This window comes from Mesocricetus auratus, unplaced genomic scaffold (assembly GCF_017639785.1).
Source record: "Mesocricetus auratus isolate SY011 unplaced genomic scaffold, BCM_Maur_2.0 Super-Scaffold_6730, whole genome shotgun sequence".
Taxonomy (NCBI): domain Eukaryota; kingdom Metazoa; phylum Chordata; class Mammalia; order Rodentia; family Cricetidae; genus Mesocricetus; species Mesocricetus auratus.
Genome location: NW_024429184.1, coordinates 52,933,217 through 52,954,406, shown reverse-complemented (window position 1 = coordinate 52,954,406; position 21,190 = coordinate 52,933,217). Strand labels below are relative to the sequence as shown.

General features: G+C 38.3%; 1 protein-coding gene across 1 annotated transcript; it reads right to left on the bottom strand.

Annotated features, from left to right (window-relative positions):
- Positions 1–174: 174 nt before the first annotated feature.
- Positions 175–21,183, bottom strand: Snx16 (sorting nexin 16). The gene is made up of 9 exons (XM_005066796.4): positions 21,049–21,183; positions 20,041–20,157; positions 19,000–19,472; positions 16,258–16,344; positions 15,195–15,343; positions 9,036–9,105; positions 2,953–3,089; positions 2,369–2,488; positions 175–1,307 (listed from the first exon to the last, which is right to left on the bottom strand). Exons 3-9 carry the CDS (start codon positions 19,372–19,374, stop codon positions 1,211–1,213), a joined length of 1,035 nt encoding a protein of 344 aa, XP_005066853.1. The 5' UTR covers positions 19,375–19,472; positions 20,041–20,157; positions 21,049–21,183; the 3' UTR covers positions 175–1,210.
- Between the last annotated feature and the right edge of the window lie 7 nt (positions 21,184–21,190).

Here is a 21,190-nt window from a genome sequence, read left to right as displayed (position 1 = left end):
TAAATGAAAATATTCTGTTTTTCCAGGAGGTTCTCTCAGATTTTAGAACACTTATACAGTTCAATGCCAACATTTCACAAGGCTGGCTCACAGATCCTAGAATACTTCTGTAATAACAATTAAGGTACTATATCATTCTTTCAGTTAACTCCACTTACTAAAGAAACTCACCAGTTGAACTTGGCACAAAAGAGTTTAATTATCATAAAGTGCATCCGTTGGTTAAATACATTATAAACAAAATCAGCCATAATACAGCATAACATCTTCACATACACAGAAATACAAATGGAACACCAGAAGCCAAGCTACTTGGGAACTTTGCAGTATATATGTTTATTTTGTTTTCTTTTTCTGTAACTCACTTGCCTCAAAACTGTAATATATTTTGAAAAGAATATGCCTTGATTAGCAAAAGAGGTAGTGTTCTGAATGAGGCAAACCCCACTGAATCTATGGGTAGAGAATTGAGTTGAAGATTATGCAGAAAATATCCAAGTATAAGATATTAATAAATCAGGACATTTACAATAAGTATCTTGACATTAATCATCATTTAAATCAAGGCTATTTTATCATTTTGCCTATCTAATTACAGCTCTTCACAACACATTATCTTTGGCTGTACAAAGTCATTTTCTTTTAAGTAGTACTAACCTTTCAAATAAGCAATTTTTATTTAGAGATGATAGACATGGCAACATTTTAAACTGGATTCATCTTTATCTTCCCTATGGTGTTCACTGATTTAAACCTATATTATGTTTGAGATAGAAACATTACCCAAATTCTAGCATGCAATTAGTTTTCACCCAATATAACTGGTGATTACACACACACACACACACACACACACACACACACACACACACACACACACACACACACACACACACACACACACAGAGTAGTTTGGAGCAATATACAGGCAAGACACTGTAATAATTTATGTAAAGTATTTAAGAATATGGGCCCTGATAACAATTCTAACTAGTTTTTTTTTTTCCAGTATAGTAAATAAAATGCTGGATAAAAGACAGTTAAAAGTAGCAGTGAATATAGTTCTTATTCGAATAACTTAAGAAACACTTTATGTAAACTTTATACACGTGCACTGTTGATCTCTTCTGTGTCAGTCTTTTAAGTGGTATTTGCCACTCCGCTGCAAATCTGCTGAAATGCTGAAATGGAAGGAACTGTCACCAGTGTGTTAGTCATCTTCAACATTATATGCCAACTGTGCAACTTCTATGTCTGCTATGACACTTCTAGCTTCTCTAGAGTTGAAGTGTGGCGTACTATTAGCTCTGTAAAGAAAGAGGATCGTGTTAGTAAAGTAGACAAAGGGGCAGATTCATGCTCTCAGTTTCTTGTTATTTTCTCACAGAAAGGCTACTTATACATTTAATGTGAAGTAGTTACATATTCAAACAGAAATTATTTGTGTTTGTGTGTGCATGCCTATGTATATGCATGTTTATGGTGATCACAGATGAACTTTTGGTGTCATTCACTAGATGCTATCCACTTTAAGAGCTACATTAATTAATTAATTAGTTAATTAGTTAATTAATTGTGTGTGTGTGTGTGTGTCCCAGCATGTGTGTGAAGTCAGAGAAAAACTTAAGGCAATATGTTTTCTCCTTCTGCTGAGGTGGGACCAAGGAAGTGGATGCCAGTTCCTTGCTTGACAGCAAATACCTTTACTCAGTGAGCCACCACACTGGCCTCCACCTAATTTCTCAAGACAAAGTCTCACAAGACAAAGTCTCACACTGGCCTGGAGTTTGACAATTAGGAAAAGCTGGCTGGCCAGAAAATTCACTTCTTAGGAGAAACTATGGTACTTTCTTTCTTTTTTTTTCTTGATGAGCTGATTCACGATACAGTAATACAAAGCTCATAAAGAATACTCTTTGGATTTAAATGAGCACACTGTAGTAAACTGAACATTATTGTGCTGCATAGTTTTATGTCAACTTGCACAAACTAAAGTCATCTGAGAGGAGGCACCTCAATTAAGAAAATGCCTCCATAAGATCAAGCTGTAAGCAAGCCCGTAGGACATTTTCTTAATTAGTGATCATACACTGTGGGTAGTGTCACCTCTGGGCTGGTGGTCCTGATTCTGTAAGGAAGCAGGATGAGCAAGTCAGAGGAGTAAGCCAGTAAGCAGGCCCCCTCCACAGCCTCTGCACCAGCTCCTGCCTCCAGCTCCCTGCCCTGTTTGAGTTCCTGAGCTGACTTCCTTCAGTGATGAGCAGCAATGCTGAAGTGCAAGCAGAATAAACCCTTTCCTCCCCAACTTGCTTTTTGGTGATGGTGTTTCACCACAGCCACAGCAACCCTAACTAAGACAATTATATACCTAGAGTCTTCATCCAAGACATCCCGATTGACTTGAAGTACAGAGGACTCCACCCTTAGGATCTGTCCACCTTCTGCTCCTGACAGATAGAGTGTCGCTTCAGGTTCTAAGGACAATGTTCTAAAAGAACGGTACAACACAAGGTTATTTCTTCTGAATAAGAGGTGTGCCCTCACTGTCATGAGAACATGCAGTGTTCTTAGTCTCCAGCTGCTAAGTCTGTCAGACAAGTGGTTATTAAACTGCTAAATGAGGACCGACAGTGACATCACCAGCTGCAAGTAATTGCCAATCTCTCCCACATGCATGCATTCAGTATATACAAATAGGGAGGCAAACTCTGGTTATGCTGGTAACATGAAAACACTTAACCTTTTCATCAGCTAGAGCTTTATCTTCCTGAGGTTTCTCATCCTTAAATGTTCAGCCTCCCATATCCAAATCAGTTTACAAGGAAGTAGGTCAAGAGCCCAGGACTTTGAGAGTCACGAGTCTCCTACGCCACATTTAAATCTAAAGGACACTGAGCCTAGAATGTGAGGAGTCAGATTTGGCAGACTACAGGTAGAAGAGTCATTACCCACCTCATTCTGTTCTCTAATGCGTCTATGCGAAGCTGCTTTTCCCCGATTAGTTTCTTCAGGGATTCTATCTCCTTTTGCTTTTCCAGCAGCTCTCTCTGTAAATGGTAGTTAGTCTCTTCTAGAGTCTCACAGAATGCCTTTACAAAGAACATGCAGGCAAAGACAAAATTATGCACAAGCAGCATCTTTCTCATCAGAGAAATATGTGTAAAAACCAAAACAATGTTATTCATGCTTATCTTTTTACATTACTGCTATTTTGGCACTCAGTTCCCATGCACAGGGGTACTTGTAAATTCTCTTTCTTGAGAATAACTACAGTAGCAAACACTGAAGGTGGATATATAATTATAGATAAAGTGATAGAATATTATGTCTGAAAATAAAGAATAGTATTACATGATTTTATTTTTAAAATTATAAAAGCTGTCCATTTCTATAAAAAATACAAAACTGCCTTTCCCCAGAATAGATAATTTGAATAAACTAAGGTCATTTATTAAAAACAATAGTCAGTTATTATACTCTGATAAACTAAAGGGATTATCAGTCAAATTCGTCTTACAGGCAAGTTCTAAGAAGATGGAAGTAACAAAAGCCATTAACAGTATTCAAGTAGCTCTGGAGAACAGAAAAAGAAACAATTCCTGAGCTTAGAAAATTGGAATAATCCTGACACTAGACTCAACAAGAGATAGAAAGGAAATTTGTTACAAAATCATTATCATCTAAATTCAGCAATTAAAAGGAAAATTTCTCTCAAATAATTCTATCATTTGAAATTCTATAAATATAATTCCTGTTGATTAAAGAAAAGACCCCTGACAAAGTTATCCTTACATACGCAAATAAAACCATCAATAGGACACAGATACATACTTCATTCTACAGCTTAGCATACCAGGAATAAGAATAACTTCCTAACCTACAAAAAGACAGTAACAAGTGAGCAAACCACAACTACTAACAGCTTACAGAAAATGTCTCTTCATGACACAGAGTTTCTTTAAGGTTAGGAAGAAGGGTAAAGTATGCCCACTGTGATGGTCTTGATTTCTCTCCCAGGATATATTACCAAGCACAATAATACAGGAAAATGCCATGTACAATATTAAGGGCCAGTAGGGAGAAACTGTGAACATTAGTATTATAAGGATACAATTAGCTGTACAGACAATTCAAAAGGCTCTCCAAAGATACAGTAGGGATGTGAAATAAGCACATGAAATCCAACAAGTCAATCATGAAAATGTATATTATAAAACAGCAATTAATAACAGAGTGATTGGAAGCTAATGATGTCTTGGAAGTTAAAGGAGAAAAAGAAATGAAACCTTTATTGAAGGATATTGACAAGTGAAACAGGATTTTCAAGGAATTCACGAGTTGATTATAAAATTCACATTGAAAACCAACAAACAAACATGGGGGAGACCTTTGCTCTGGACTCTAAGCTCCTGAAGCTACTGTAATTAACTGTAGAGAGCTGGCAGGAGGAGATAACTGAAGCTGAACTAACTGGCTGCAAACAGGCAAGAATGATTCATGAGACAGGAAAATCTTTTAACTAGTCAAGGAAGGTGAGCACTTTAATAAGTGGTATTGGGATGAGTGGTCACATATACAGAAAAGCTATGTCAATTAAAGCCTGCTGTGAAAAGCAAGTTTTACTATCAGAACATAACTTAAAGATTACATTTGTGACCTGGAGTAAAATAAAAATCACAGGAAATATGATGAAGTATAAGAGCCCCACGTAACCATTAATTAGAAAACCTTCTGGTAACCAAGAAAGCCAGCCTAGAATCAAAAGGCAAATAATACTACAGATGAGTGATGACAGGAAGTAATGGAAAAACACTGCTGATGTGTCAACTGACTGAACAAATGTTGGGAAGCTAAGAGTAAAACACTCAGTATCAGGTAATTCCACGTCTACAAATAAGCTTCCTATAAACCCTTGAGTATCTTCCAGGATGAAAAACTGTCTCCATGAGAGAGCATTATCTTAGGAAAGATGTCCCTAGAGACTATACATTCAGAATAATCATTAGACAAATATGCTGATGGAACTATTTACCTATTTAAGAGACCTCTGTTCTTAGAAAACAACCAAACCAAAACTGCTCTGAATGACTTGTAACATTAATGATGATGAACATGATGTATGCAATCTTCTGTGACTAGCAGCGGCTTCTGGAAAACATGTCCCATAACTCAGGGGCCCTCTTCACTTGCCTTTCTGAATTTCTCAACTTGGAAACAAGAAAAATAAAGTTCCTAAGCTGCAGAATACCCGAGTGAGGGGTAGAAAGTCTAAGGGTTTAGGTTTTAACTATCTGTAGTCATAATGTTTCCTTTAACATTGGGAATACACAATACATTTCTTGATTACTGAGAGTGGGTCTTCATGCGTCAGACCCGCCACTGAGGCACCCCCTAGTGCAGGGATGACTGGTATATGCCACTGCGCCCACTTCTCACGGCTCACTTCCAATCATAATCTATTTATTGTTACTATACCCCAACCTCAATTTTTCCAATGATGTCATTTCCACAGAGTATAGCTCTGCCAATCTTAATTTCTTCTTTAATACAGGCACTTGAAGGCATAGAAATGTCTCTTTTTAATAGGGTGCAGGTAAACTGGGTGTGGTAGCTCATGCCTTTAATCCCAGCACTTGGGCAGGACGATCTCTGTGAGTTCAGGGCAGCCTGGTCTACAAAGTGAGTTCTAGGACTGCCAGCGCTGTTACACAGAGAAACCCTATATAACAAAAACCCACAGAAACGAAACAAAACAAACAAAACCAAAAAAAAAAAAAACCCAACCAACCAACCAAATAAATAAATAATAGGGTACGGGTTGAAAAAAACAGAAGAAACAAGGCTTAATTGAGTCTCATCTTTTGAATAATTTTTGCTTAAAAGGGAAAGAAGTTTCTTGTTGTCATTTTCCACATTTTCTTAACTAAGAGGCTGCTGAAGGAAGTCTACAAGCTGATGTAGTGTCTTTTGTTTTGAAATAGAAGAGCCAGGGGGAACTTTTTCAAGTTTCTTACCTAAACAAATACTTATTTTCAAATACAGTTTTAAGAAATTACATTCATTTTACAGAAAAAAATTTAGGGTTCCCATTGCCTTATTGAATGTATAGGCTTAATATAGCTTTGTTGACTTATTTAACTTGTTTTTCCAACCAATTTTGCAATGAACTGGTGAGCTCCCCTTGCCAAAGAATTACCCAGTCCCTAATACAAGTGTGGAGTTTCAGAAATTTCATTTTAAACCAACTCCACTCTTTTCTGACTCAGCCAATGCATATTTTGAATTAAAAGTATTTAAAAGTTTTTTATGTAAAAATTAAAAAAACTTTTAAGAACTTCGTGCAGGAAGGCAGAACACTCTATCTGAAAGGAATAGAAATCATGAGCTTTATGAACTGGAAAAGCAGCAATGTCAACTGTTTTGTAGTACAATATATCCACCTAAAATGGAACTTTAACTTTCCAAATACATTCTAGGCCAAAATAACCAAACAAGCCTAAATCCAGTGACTACATATGCTGCAGAGACAAAATATCACAGTTATCAAATGAGGAGACCAATGCCAACAGTCTATAGAGCAGAAACCAGATCAAGGTTGCTAAATTTATCTCCTGAAGTGTCTAGTACTCAACAAAACAAACAGACAAAAATTAAACAAACAAACAAAAACACCCACGCACAATCGGGGAAAACAACAGCTATTAGAAGCTATCTCTAAATGAACTCAAATAATGGTACACAGAATAAGTGATTTTTGAAGCAGCTTGTATATTAAATGTACTAAAACTGCCTCAGAAATCTCTGGGGCCTTGGGTAGTAGATCAGTGTTTACCATGATGTACAAATGAACTTTGGGGGCCCATGCCACATGGAGGGGTGCTCTCTAAGCCTGGACACATGGGGAAGGGCCTAGGTCCTGTCCTGGATGAGATGACAGACTCTGGAGATCCCCCCCAAGGAGGACCTCACCCTCCCTGGGGAATGATGTGGGGACTGGGTGGGGGGCTGGTGGAGGGACAAGGGAGGAGGGGTGGGAGAGGGATCTGGGATTGACATGTGAAGCATGCATGTTTCTAATTTAAATAAAAACATATATTGAGAAAAAATGTATTAAAACCAAAAAGTGTATTTATTTCTCAAGAAATAGTGAATATAAATATGAGAAAGAATGATAAAATAGAATAAATGAAAATTCTGGAATTAAAAAATACAAGGCCTAAAATTAAAAAAAAAAAGTAAGAGATACTCAATAGCAGATATAACAAGACAGAACTGGGAATCCCTGAATTCAAAGACAAACCAATAGAAATAATCCAATCTTGCAAACAAAGAAAAAATAATTGAGTAAAATTACAAGGAGATACAGGGAGAAGGGAGTAGGTAGCTGAAAACTACTTGAGGAGATAATGGTCTTCTAAGGAAACCTCCACACCTGAGGTAAAGCAGCAGCCTCCAGGCCCAGGAAGCTCCGTGAAGTGTGTGATAAAAAGAGGCAGTGTTGAGGGATGCATCCCAATCAGATTACTAAAAGTCAAAGACAATGGGAATGACAATAAAATTAAAGGCTGACTTTTCATTTAGATTGACAGAGAAGGCAGAAATGACCCATTCAAGGGGCTGGAGGAAAAACAATCTGGGGGGAAAAGGATGTATATAATGTTAAATGTTTATAAGGGAGTGGAGAAACAGAAATTCTCCCAAACTACCATTGGATAACTCAAGTAAAATAGTTCATTAGTTTAGAAAGGTTTCTTTAAAATTAGACATTAGGATGCTTTACAAGGAAACAATTGCTTTCTCAATAAACAACTTTGGAAAAAGGAAAGCACACATGTACTGTAGTAGGGTTTGGAAGAAGTTGTCCATGTGTGACTCAGGATGATACAAAATTGCAAACACTGTAAGTATTATTCAGCTGGTGATGGAGGAAAGGCAAGTCGGTGCATGCATTAAACAATGACAGAAGCATAAAAACTGATGAGAGAAGCTATAAAATGGAATGTCCTGTACACATGCTAACTGAAGGAAGGTAGAAAAGATTAAAATGTGTAATTCTATCATGCATATCATATACATGAAAGATTATGCATACTGTATGTGGATTATAGGTATAAATGCATGAACATACATAAATACAAAACAAACAGAAAAGGCAAACCTATAGGGAATGGCAGCAGAATACAGATTGTCTTGGGCTAGAGTGCAGACTAAAATGTTTTTGGTAATGTGAATACTCTAAATTTGGTTTATGGTGGTGCTACCACAGCTGGATAAATACTAAAAACTACTAAGCTATATATTTAACAGTGAAATGACAAAATAACAAATGAATAAAGCTTTTGAGGGTTTTACTTCAATAAAACTGTTTTTTAAAAAGCAATAGCATTTACTCCAACACAAAAAAGAGCTACAGTTTAGCTGTACAAAACTACAAACCCACCAATTAAATCTGCTTCATTTAAATGCCATTAAACATTTGGGGGCAAACTTGCATAAAATTCCAGCTAATCTCTTATTACTAAATCTGTTTTGTGAATCTAGCCTATTGCTTTGAGAAATGGAACACTTTAATGTGTCAATTATTGTAATTTGAGTACCATGAAACATGAGCTGAATTGCTAACAAGACAGTCCTGTCTACCTCTAAAGATCAATTTGAATCCAACAGTAGAGTAGGATCCTCACTGGGTACCTCAGAAAAGGAATGATCATTAAAAAAAAAAATCATACTACCAAATGAAGTAAATTCCTGTAGGATTTTACTGATTTTTTTGAAGCAGGAAAAATAAAACAGGAAAGATTTTAGATTTTTTATTCATTACATGCCATGTGTGAATTTTTATCTTTTCACTAAACTTAGACCATGTATTTCAATGAAAGAAACCTTTGATTCAAACATTAAAAGCTGTCTGTATGAAAACCACTGTAGTTTGAACTGATAATATTTTGCTGTTTGCTAATCCGTCCAAGAAACAATATAGTCATTGTACTGTATTATTTATTCCTCTTTCATGTGACATATAATACAGCACTTACCCTGCTTTCTTCTAGGCTATCAAATGGACCTGGTGGATCATCCAGACAAAGAAATTCTCTCACTGCAAGGCTTTTCAAAGGTAAAAAAATTAGCTGGTGTACAAATAAGTTTATGAAAGACAGCAGAAAGCAAAAGGCACATTGAAGCTATACAGTGCGTAAGGCAAGCAATTTGTAGACTATAAAAAAAAGCAATTTATGTATGTGCCTTCACGTAAGTAGCCACATGCAAATATCAAACTACAAAAGATGCAAAGGTATTATGCTATTAATAGTATCTTACAAATGTAAATAAAAATCACAAGTTTACTGCTATACACAAACCATAAGACACAATAAACACAATTCAGAATAATGACAGAGGGGAGCAACCTGTGTAGTGACCCTCACTCTGACTTTCAGACAAGCATCAGTACCAACAGGTGAACAGTTGTCACCTTGCTATAAAGGAAAGCAATTCTTTTTTTTTTTTTTTTTTTTTGAGACAGGGTTTCTCTGTATTGTTTTGGAGGCTGTCCTGGAACTCACTCTGTAGACCAGGCTGGCCTCGAACTCACAAAGATCCGCCTGTCTCTGCCTCCTGAGTGCTGGGGTTAAAGGTGTGCGCCACCGACACCTGGCGGAAAGCAATTCTTACTTATACTTTTCTCCGTGGAGTATTTCCAAAGTCTGAAAAGCCTTTACTCTGAAATACCTTAAAGAATGACCTTGCTATGCTTACTGATTTTATTTTCTTTGTTTTTTCGAGACAAGGTTTCTCTGTATTGTTTTGGAGGCTGTCCTGGAACTTGCTCTGTAGACCAGGCTGGCCTCGAACTCACAAAGATCCACCTGCCTCTGCCTCCTGAGTGCTGGGATTAAAGGTGTACAACACCAATGCCCAGTGCTTACTGATTTATATACATATTTTCCCCAGATGTTAAGAGAAAAAATTCTGAACATGTCTTAATTACTAAATGTTTTACATAATGAAGTATTATTCCCAAGGATATCATTTCTATCAGCAATGGATTAAGGAGGTGGATCATCAACTTCCTCACAATGAAATGCTCTCCTCTTTCTAACAGCAATTCTGGGACTGAGAGGTATGTGCAACTTCCTTTTTTTTTTTTATTTCTAAACGACAGGAATATGACTAATTGGCATACTACATAAAGGAGATACTGCCCTACATTGAAAACAATGGGGTTTTGGTGTCATATTGGTCCCAAGAGGTCTATAACAACAAGGCTGTGTAATCATGAAGAGGTAAGCTGTATATTAAATGAGAACTCCTCAAAAAGAAAAATAAGAATATAAAAAATATTATTAAGAAAAGAACACGGAGTCCAAAGAAAGAGCAAAGAAGCAGATGGCAAGCAAGCAAATTCTAGACTGTTAAAAGCTTTATAATATAGGGAAAAGGACATATGTTCAGGGAGGCTGAGAAAAGACAAACGTCCATGATCATGGAAGATTTTCAGTGTGATATAGAACCATCTGCTATGCTTTTGTCCTCTTTAAGCTTCAGGCATCAATAGGTGGTGTTCTACTTTTTTTTTCTTCCAGAAACTACCCCGTGAATCAGTTATTTCCTTTACTAAGTGGTAATTTGTCTCCCCATGGTTTATCAGTCTTCACTAGGCTCTTGACCATGGGGTAATCCCAAGTCTTTTACTTGACAACACCAAGCATTAAGGACCTTACTCCACTTCCTCTATTGCGTCACCTCCTAGAAGCAACACCAGCGTGTGACACTTTCACACTGCATCACAGCACTTTCATACTCACAGCAGCTCTGAAAGGCAACATACTTATTTCTCTATCTCAGAAAGGATATCGAAGTCTAGACAGAGAAAATGACCTTTACAGTGCCACATAGTACAAGTGGTAGAGATATCTTCTATCTGTCTTCAGAGTATACATCTGTGTTCCTGTCTATGTGAAAATTATTTTGTCTTATGTCTTGGTTAAGTCAAATCCTTCTTTGTAAGACTCCTCTCTGAACACACTCAATCTGCATGTATTACTATACAATTTTGGCCCTTAGAATACTGCAGCTGCTTCAACGGCACAAAGTAGAACAGGGCTACCAGTCTTCTGGTGTGGGAATTCTAACTCTACCCACCCACTCTTTCTATGAAGTACCTACAGTTAGATATAAGTGAGCATAGGAAAGACACTGTTCTTGGGCAGCAAATCTAAAAATCAGGAATTGAAAAGCAAGGGGGAAAAGATGTTACCCCTGTCCCATGGCATACTGTTAGTATGTGTGGGAAAATCAGTTTAAATCTGCTATTCATTCCCTCTCAAGAGAAATAAATTTACTGTCTGTACATGTCAGCACTGTCTTTACTTCCAGGAAAAATCTGTACTGTAGCTTGAATCCAAATGGCCTTTTAAACTTTGTTCCTAATAAACTAACCCATTATTAAACTTTCACCTTGTCACTTTCTTTCCATAGATAATACATTTCTTTAGACTTGACTAGTTTTTGAAAAGACTAGCAGTTTAGTAGCTAAATGGGCTTTATATTTCACTTTGCATTTTAAGAGAAAAAAAAAACAACAACAACAACCACAAAACAAACTGAGGCTTAAACTCATTGAAAGGTCAAATAAATAACGATAAAGAGTCCAGGGCAGCGGCACATCCTGTGTTTGGGAGACTGTGGCAGGAGGATTATAAATTACAGGCCAGTCTTGCCTACATAGCGGGGCCTTGCCTCTTAAAAATCAATAAAAGTATACTAAAAATAGCAATACCAAATTTGATACAGAAGCCACTACATAAAACTATTAAGAGGGATTCCAGATAAAAAGACAGACACAAAGACATGAAACCTAGCCTTAAGGATGAAGACTGAGGAATCCAGGCTGGAGAGGCAACCACAGTGTATGAGAGCAGTGGGTGTGGCTGTGAGACTTGTCAAGGATGGTCACCTTCCCCTGGGTACCTTTAGCCCATTAGAGCCCCTACTAATCCTTTTGGTTCTTTCTGAGTCAGAATATTGCCTATTCACAGCTCCTCCAGCAAGAGGGAGCAGAGCTTCCTTCTCAGAGCTGGCATGAACACTGGTTTTCTTGCATGATACCCTAGCAACCTGCGTCCTTGTGTCTAGAGTTGTGTCTGATGCTGACCAACCTCTACTCACGCTGCCTATTACCCTGATCAGCCATCCCACCTCAACCTGACTGTTGTGTTCCTGATGCAGCTTATCTATTATTACCCACAAAAGCTTCTCATTACCTACCTCCCCTCTTCTCCACAAGGCCCAGGGTTAGTGTCTGAAAGCTCCTTTTGACAGGACTTCTTATGATAAGCAGATTAATGAATTTAAAAGGAGAAAATATTGGAAATAAGATGTGAAATACTTGTGAAAACAACAGTAAAATACTGTTATGGTGTGTAATGGTGAAATGTCAGTGTAGGAGACAGCATAAAACAGCTGTTTTAGCTATGAGACTGTGCAAACAACTGGACGTCACTTTGATAAACCAAATACCATGCTGTTTCCAGCATATGACCTGTAGGCTTTACTTCTGCAGGTTGATTAGAAAATTCTCTTCCATCTGCAGGTTGATTAGAAAATTCTCTTCCATCTGGTAAATCCTTCTTCACTCCCTCAAACACAGCTCAAATATCACTAATTCTTTAGAGACCAGCTCAAATGTCATCCAGTCATAAGTTCTGACATTTTCTTGGTTAAAAGATATATTTCTTGCCATTATTGCTTCTGAGGGCACATTTTCTCATAATACAGGACCAACACCTACTTCATCTTTGTACAGCCATGTCTTCACGTAATAAGCTATAAATAAAAATTTGTTGAATGGGTCAAATTTCTAGTAAATATTGTTCTCATGGAAATAGTGCTTCTTTTCAATCTGTTTTTCCTTTGTGTTTTATAAATAGACCTGAAAACAATATTGTCACTACTTTAAACTAAGATTTATCAACTTCCCTTCATCTTTCCTCCACTTTCACCTTGTCACAGTTGGAGCAATTCTAACAGGGCTGCCAGCTGCACAATGACAACAGCTGTGTGGTAAGACACTGGTTATCAGAAAGTGCACATAGTCTATCAGAAGGGAAAATAAAGACTAACTTAACACATGAACAATTATTTATTTATGAAGATATACTTAATTTTAACTTTTTGATATTTTGCTGAGTATGGGAGTTTGTCTGTGTCTGTCTGCCCTATATGCACACAGTGCTCTTGATGAAGAGAAAAGGGTGTCAGATCCTCTTGGAGCTGGAGTTGTTAGCTGCCATGAGGGTGCTGGAATTTGAAACCGAGTCCTTTGGAAAAGCAGTCAGTGCTGTTAACCCCTGAGCCAACACTCCAGTACCCCCAAAACAGACAAACAAACAGGGTCTCATGTGGAGGCCAGGCTGGTCTGGAAGCTGAGATCCTCCTGCCTCAGCCCTGTGTGCTGGAGCCCATGATATACCACCATCCATTTCTTTGTAGTGATCTGTAAGTGCAGTTTCACAAAGAAATGTAGAAATTTTGTCCCTTCTTTTCTCCCTTAGGAGTATTGACTCTGTTCTCTTTTCAGCATTAAAAAAGTGAAAGACTCTTCTTTCCTTCACTTTTAAATACAATGAAGTCCTTGAACAGTGAATTCTTCTTTCCTCTACTATGTGACTTGAAGCAGAAGAGATCATGGAAATCCAGTACATGGAGTACAACAGGAACAGCACCACTGACAGCAGAATGCTGAAAGTAATTCAGCCTCAGACAGACTGAGAAGTAGGCATTTATGTTTATAGAAGAAACAGCCTCGAAAGGTAGAGAGACAACGCAATCATAAAGCAGGAAGCTACTATGCCAGTTTTAAGAAGACAACTTTCAAACCAGTAAAGGGTTCCTACATATACTACGAGGAAGGAGACACCTTGTTTTTCATGGTGGAGAGGCAAGGAGCTAGTCAAGAAAGCCAGTTACTTAATAAAGTCTGTGTTGAAATTTTGGGGATGTATAACCAAGTTACAGTGGAGTAGTAATTTGAAATATTGCCTTTCTAGGGAGCAATATACTTGAGACCAAGAAGCATGATAATGTTAGATACAAGATGGATATGGCAGATGTACAGAGAATGGATGAATGGAGAAATAACAAATCCAGGGCTGGAAAGACATTCAAGTCGCCTGGGACCAGAATGATCTCATCAAATTGCATCACAAAAATATCAGAGGCTTTAGTGAACTACAGAAGGCAGAGTGAGGAGAGGAAGACAAGCAGGAAAGACTACAGTAATTAATGCAAAGACCTGTTGCACTAGGATGGAGATGGCAGCAACAGAGAAAAAGCAGAGAAGTTTGAGTGGATCCTAAAACTTAAGGGAAGAGATTAAACTAGTGAAGGATGTATGAAAGATGACTTGCAGGTCTGGGTAACAATGATCCTGGAAATTGGGGGAAAACTATCTGAAGACTATTCTTCAAGCCGAGGCAGCACACACTAAAGAGTAGATGCTTATGTAGAGTATGCAGGTCTCATGCAGGGTTGAAGGTGACAGGCAAAGATGGAATGGAAAAAATGGTTAAGAGAGACAGATGGGTTCTTGGTTACTTTCCATCATTATGTGAAAAACTGCAAACAGTTAAGACATGTACCATATGTTACTATTCACTTTAAGTGCTCTCTGTAGGTTTTCAAAACAGTTCTAATTTTTCTAATAATGTAAATCCTTCAAACAAGCTAATTCATTAAAGGATTTTCTTATATTCAGAAGCAAAAAAAAATTCTTGATCCTTTTCATACATTGTTCAATATTTCTAGAAATTTTACTAATGAATTATTCTAACTTCCTAATTTTTATATTACTTTGGAGAGACATAAAAATATTAGCATACGTTGAATGTTAGCTATTTTGTCTAAATGATTGCTAATATGCTGGATACTAAAATCAAGTTCATAGCTGGGTAGTGTGAGGACACTGTACACTGAAATTCCCCCTTCATGTTTAAAGCTTTAATACAAATGAAATGCTAAATAAAATCCTCAACTGAAAGAAAGCAAAGAAATTCCTTGCTGAGATTTATTTGAGAGAAGTAATTATATTCCCACTCTCCATTATGTTCTGATATGAAGTTGGTCCTAAATTTATTCTTTAGTTTAAACTGGTTTTTAAAATGACTTCAGAAACTCTTGTTTAAATTGTTACATACCAGTTAGCAATGTCCTTGTGAGCTACTAAGTTTTGAAGAAATGCTTGTAATCCTAATTGTCTATCTTCTAGAAAATCAGCATTGTAATTATCTTTAAACCAGCGTTTTGGAGGAAGTGCTAATCGAAAGCCTGGAAACATCTCTTTCAACTGAAAAAAAGAGGAGAGAGAAAACGTTGAACTCAGTTACATGAATTGAGTACTGTTCTATACCACTGACTTTGTGAAATTATTCACCAAACAAGCTTAAGCTAGTTGAAGCAGCTAAGCCTTTTTCTGCATTTGCTTCTTGATGCTTCCCAGAGCTGAGCATACAGGCATTCTAATTGCTCCACACCAGTGCCTGCACATGGTATTTTCCACTTTCTCTTGTTAGTCATCCTGGTGTAAGGAGTGGGATTCACTGCTGCTGAAATTTGCATTTCTGATTTCATACATACTATATAACTGGCTATTTGCATCTTTTCTCTGGTGCATTATCTATCTAACTTTGGACCAGCCACTGATCAACCCATATAAAGTTGGCTGGAGCTTTGAAGATGGAGGAATCACACACAAGGATGTATCTACATCCTAGGAATGTTCTCCAGCTGACAGGCAGAAATCAAACAAATGCCTTGTTCCTACAATGTCAAAAAACTAAACTGATCAAAACCTGAATGAGCTTTGAAGCTGATTCTTCCCCAGAGACAAAAGAGTTCAGCCTGGCCAACAGACTGACTGGTCCTAAAAAGCATGCAAACCTTGTCCCAAGCCACTATTAAGAAGTTTTTAATGGTGTAGACAGCAATAAAACTAATACTAATATTACATATTTTTGTTTACTTTCCTTTAAAGTGATATTAATTAGATTTTCCTCAAACTTTTGAAGTTATATAATCATATAAGAAATATTATGCATTTCATATTTATATTATAACAATTTTTTTCATGAACATGCAGCTAACTGTGCAGACAACACTAAAGAAATGAAGTCTATGATTTTCTTACAAACCCACAAAGACTAAGGGAACAGATTCATAACTCACAACTGAGAGGCAGCTTGGGATTTATTGACTACTTACTTTGTCATTAAGCCTAGAGAAGTCAGTGTATCTTCTGAAAACTACCCAGCTTTCTTCTGGGGTTTTCTTTACTAGTATTTTATATACCTAGAAAGGGAGTAAGGGAGAGATACAGTGAAAGTGATATTTAGAGAGGAACGGGAGAAAAAGAGGGAAAACAAAGAAAGAGGTCAAACATTTCTAGAAAACTTTACTTGGTACACCAAGCAATTTTTATGCAACAAATATGAAGTCATTCAGATAACCAAATATATGGAGATGGAGACAATTTTTAAAAGTATGACCAAGACAAAACGCCACAGCACATGTGTAGACATCAGAGAGCAACATCCAGGACTTTTTTTCTTCTTTTCTACCTTGTAGGTCCCAGGAATGAACTAAGGCCATCAGATTTGGTGGCAAGCACTTTTACTTACCGAGCCTTTGCACAGTTTGGCTCTTAGTAGCATCATCATGGAGGTTAGGCTTCAACATATGAATCAACGTGGACAAAAACACTCACACCCTAGCAGAATCTTAGTGAGTATACATTCTTTCATAAGATGTGCAGGTCAATATAGACAGTCATTAGGTTATAACTGGTGAAATGAATGGTTTCACGCAGATTCACACCTTATCCCAGTGTATGATAACCTCACCCTATACTAGACTGTTTCTTCAAAAATAACATCAACAGTTCTCTCTTTCAGGCTTAAGCTAACAGCATGAACCATCAGAATAAACATAAAAACTTTACTGCAAGAAAACCCAAAAACAAACCCTTTGATCTAATGTAACTTTAGCAGAGTTAATAATAAACACATACAGGTCAACATGTATAAACACACAGTATTATAGTATATAAACTTGGCTGGGTGTGGCGACTCAGGCCTATAATTTCAACACCTGAGAGACAGAGGCAGATTTGTACGGTTGCAAGGTCAGCCTGGTCTACACAGTGAGTTCCAGGGACAGCCAGGACTATACAGAGAAACCCTGTCTCAAAATACCAAAAAGGAAACAAACAAACAAACAAACAGACAAAAAAAACCCTAAGAAATATTAAAGCTGGACAGATTTTTAAAAAATTAGTTTTAAAAATAGAAAACAAATATAGATCTCATCTAAGTATCAAACAGCCATACCAGACAAATCTGACCATAAGACCTGCACCAGCAACTACAAAACATTATTAGGAAGAATTAAAGACTGAAGTCAATGGGTTCATCAGATATGTGAAGATGAATGTTCTTTCTAGCTGATCTGTATCTAACAAATCCAGTGCACAGGGCAGATGATAGCAAAGGCCATCCTGAGAAACAACAGAGTTTGGGTGCTGAGTTTAAGCACTGTTGTAGAACTGGTAAAAGACAGAAAATTTTACCTTTCATAAAGGTAAATCTGGAAATGAAGACAGCTTTTACATAAAAGCCCGAGTAAGAGATTCCACAGAAAAATATAAATGGCTTGGCCTTTTGCATAACATAGACATAAGAATCACTCCTGGATGGTCTTCTTACAACATTAGAGGAGGCAAAGATTATAAAAAAGTGCCAGGCAGAGCCAGGTGTAGTAGACATGCCCTAATCCTAGCATTTGAGAAGCAGAGGCAGCAGAATGGCATGTCTGAGAACAGCCTATGTTACACAGTGAGACACCATCTTAAAAGAAGAAACGATGGAAAAAGAGAAAAGAGCATTAGTAAGACAAGAACAATAAACTGGGATGTTAAAGCTATGTCTAGCACCTGCACAAAGGAAAGGTAAGAACAATTAGAACACACATCTTGAAAAAGGACTTGTGTCTAGAATGCAGAAAACTACAAAATGGTTATATATAAGTGAATGTGTAAGAGACTATCCAAATAGTCAAAAAGGTTTGGATTTTTTTATTTGCTGTTTGAGACAGGGTTTCTCAGTGCAGCCCTGGCTGTCCTCCAGCTTAAGAGATCCACCTGCCTCTTTCTCCCAAGTGCTGGGATTAAAGCCACCACTTTCCAGCTAGGTTTTGAACGTTTTAATACAATTAGTCATTATGAAAACTCACATTTAATATAAATTAGAATACATAAGAAAGAAGGAAAAAGGTGACACACTAGGAAGGTGTGGAATGAGTGAAAAATCCCACACTGAGTGCAATGACCCTTACAGGTATAGCTCAGCAGTATCTTTCAAAGCTGGGCTTCTGAACTAGCAACTTTACTCCTAAGTAGATTGCAAATGGAAATGTGGACATGTGATTCCCAAGTGATCAGTACTAAACAATCGCTGCAGTTGTGTCTGAAAGAACCTAAAAAAAAACAAAAAAACAAAAAAACAAAAAACAAGTATTACCAGCAATAAAAATGAGCTACCTAAATGTATGCAAGATGAAGGGTGGCCCTTATAAGCACAATGCTGAAACAAAACCGGATCCCAAAGAGTATATGCTCAACCACCACATTTATGTCTACTACAAAGAGGGGCAAAATTATTTGAGGCTACCAGAAAAATACCAGATAAGTACGTACTGACTGTTAGGGAGCATGGGGTATTCTAAGTGTACTAACAATGCTCTTTTTCTTTATCTGTGTGCTAGTTACAGAGGTATGTCTGGTGGTAAGATAAGAGTTTGTAATAGCATGGCAGAACTCACTGGGTAAAAGACACAGAATTTTATGGTCATGAATTTGAAGTATAGACTTGCCTTAATAAGCAAGAACTTAGGCACAGGGGTGACCAATCTTCGACTTCTCACTGGTGTGCAGCAGAAGCCAATACTTACAGTAAATTTGGCTCGCTCTTCCATAACTTCATAACCCAGAATTGTAGGCGTAGAAGGCCTCTCTTCCCAATTCACTGCGTCAGGATGCTGATCTTCAGTGTCCCTTGGTCTAGCAGAATATTCAATGGATGAATCTGCACCAGTGAATTTAGTCCTAATGAGAGGACTGCCACAGACCGACGATGTACTGTCCATCCGATCCTGAACATTCGTCTGCTTAAAATTACCCACATTCGAGTCTTCTAACTGGCCTTTGGACGAGTTTGAGCTAGTGGAGACACTACCAAAGGAAGAACTCCTTTGATTTCTGTTGGTTGTAAAACTGGAAGCAGAGTTTCCTATTGGCATAGGAACTGGGACGTAAGGGGTTGCCATCTTCTTCGGCCTTGGCAACAAATCTGTATACCTTTGACTCCAAACACTTAAAGAACAACCAATACGCAGCTCATATTTTCTTCTTAGGAATTCACTATCTAAAAATGAAAAGGAGATATTGACTGGTTAGTCTTCTCCCTAGAACATAATCCAAAAGAAAACAAAATGTTCTTTTTAATTTGTGACACTCAATTATTTTGTGAAGACATACTAACACCTTCCTTTAATCTGAATTATCTCCATGAACTCATTTGCAAGGTAAAGAGAGCAAACTTACTCATCTCTTTTCTTAACACTCATAATACATGGCAGCCTTTTTTTTTTTTTGCCTACTTTAATTCCTTTATTTTTGCAACATTCATTTCAAATGGACTTAACCTAACATACACACAAACATGTTCCCCTCAACGGAGGAAAAATAAGGGAAGTTTTGTCATCCTGATAGTACTATAGGAACAGTCTGGCAAAAGAAAGGAAAAGCCATCCACACTGCCCTTTTTATACACCAAGTACTTAAATATGCTAATCAGTCAATCAGAAACTTAGGTTGTATGTATTAAGTGTTCTTTTATTTTGGAAGATTTGCAAATACTAGGCAGGTATTCTACCTCTCTCTCTCTCCTTAAAAAATGTTTTTAAGTTTTGGATGAAGCCTCAATAACTTACCAACGTGCTGCCTGTGACCTTGCTAAGTAGCCCAGATAGGCTTGAACTTTTGATCTTGCTGTGGCCTCCAGAGTCGCAGGGATACACACCTGTACCACCAAGCCAGCAACAACCGTTCTGAAAGTAACATTTTATAAAACTTAGCATCAGATATATTTCAAAAGAAAATTTAATCAAGTTAATGAATTGTGATCAGGAACTGATCAAGATTTACAGTCAACAAAATTAAGTGATTAAAATTTTGTTTTAGTTTCTAGATGATTCTCGATTAACCTAGAGTCCAAAAGATGGCTGTATTTTGTGTTAGAATAATTTTGTATTATAAAGAAGTCATGGTTTGTGATTACATCGTTAAGTAATAAACTCTAAAATTTTAAGTACCAACCACTAGAAATGACAGGTCTAGACTCAACAACAGGGGATCTACCAGCCCAACTTCATTTGCCCTTGGCAAGACGCTGAAACGGGATTTTTAACCTCATGTGGCCAGCGAACCTTCCTTACAGACGAATGGATATTCGAGAAACCTGAGCTGCTGATTCACCTCTTGCATTCTTCTGGATGCTCCCCCCCCTCAATAAAAGAATAACTGAGCATGACTTCTCGAGTTCTCGGCGCCAGCTGTGACACCTGCCACCTGAGGCCCCGGGCTGCCACAGGCGGCCTAAGCGTGCACCGGGGGATTCCACCCGCGGGGCTGCGAGCGTGCGGAGGGCGTGTCGCGTTCTCTGGGGGCGCCCGACGTTTGTCCTCCATGAGGATGCTCCAACGCTACCTGGCTCACTTGTCCAGGTGAGGTGGGTGGTGGGACGCAGGCCCAGGGGTGCCGGCAGGGCGGTGCGGTCGGCGCGGGCTGCGACCCTCGGGCCCGGCTCGGTCGCCTCCAGTCCTCCCGGGCGACCGAAGGTCAGGGACGCAAGGGGCGCGGCGGGGGGCCCTGCAGCGTCCCCGCACCCTCCCCGCACCCTCCCGCCAGCCGTCGAGGCGGCAGGTGTCCCCTCGTCCTACCTCGGCTTGCAGGAAGGCTGCGCCTCTTCGACTGCGGCGGGTCGTCTCCTTTCCCGGCACCGGGACGCCGCACGTGACCTTCCGCCCGAAAGCAGCCGCTCTGTGCCTCAGCTCCGCCACCCAGCCCGGTTCCCGCGAATCG

Coding starts and splice junctions, on each gene's coding strand:
- Snx16 (XM_005066796.4), bottom strand. CDS start 19,374: ATGGCAACCCCTTACGTCCCAGTTCCTATGCCAATAGGAAACTCTGCT. Junction 16,345..18,999: donor AAGAGCGAGCCAAATTTACT/GTAAGTATTGGC, acceptor CTCCCTTTCTAG/GTATATAAAATACTAGTAAA. Junction 3,090..9,035: donor ATAGCCTAGAAGAAAGCAGG/GTAAGTGCTGTA, acceptor TTCTTTGTAAAG/GCATTCTGTGAGACTCTAGA.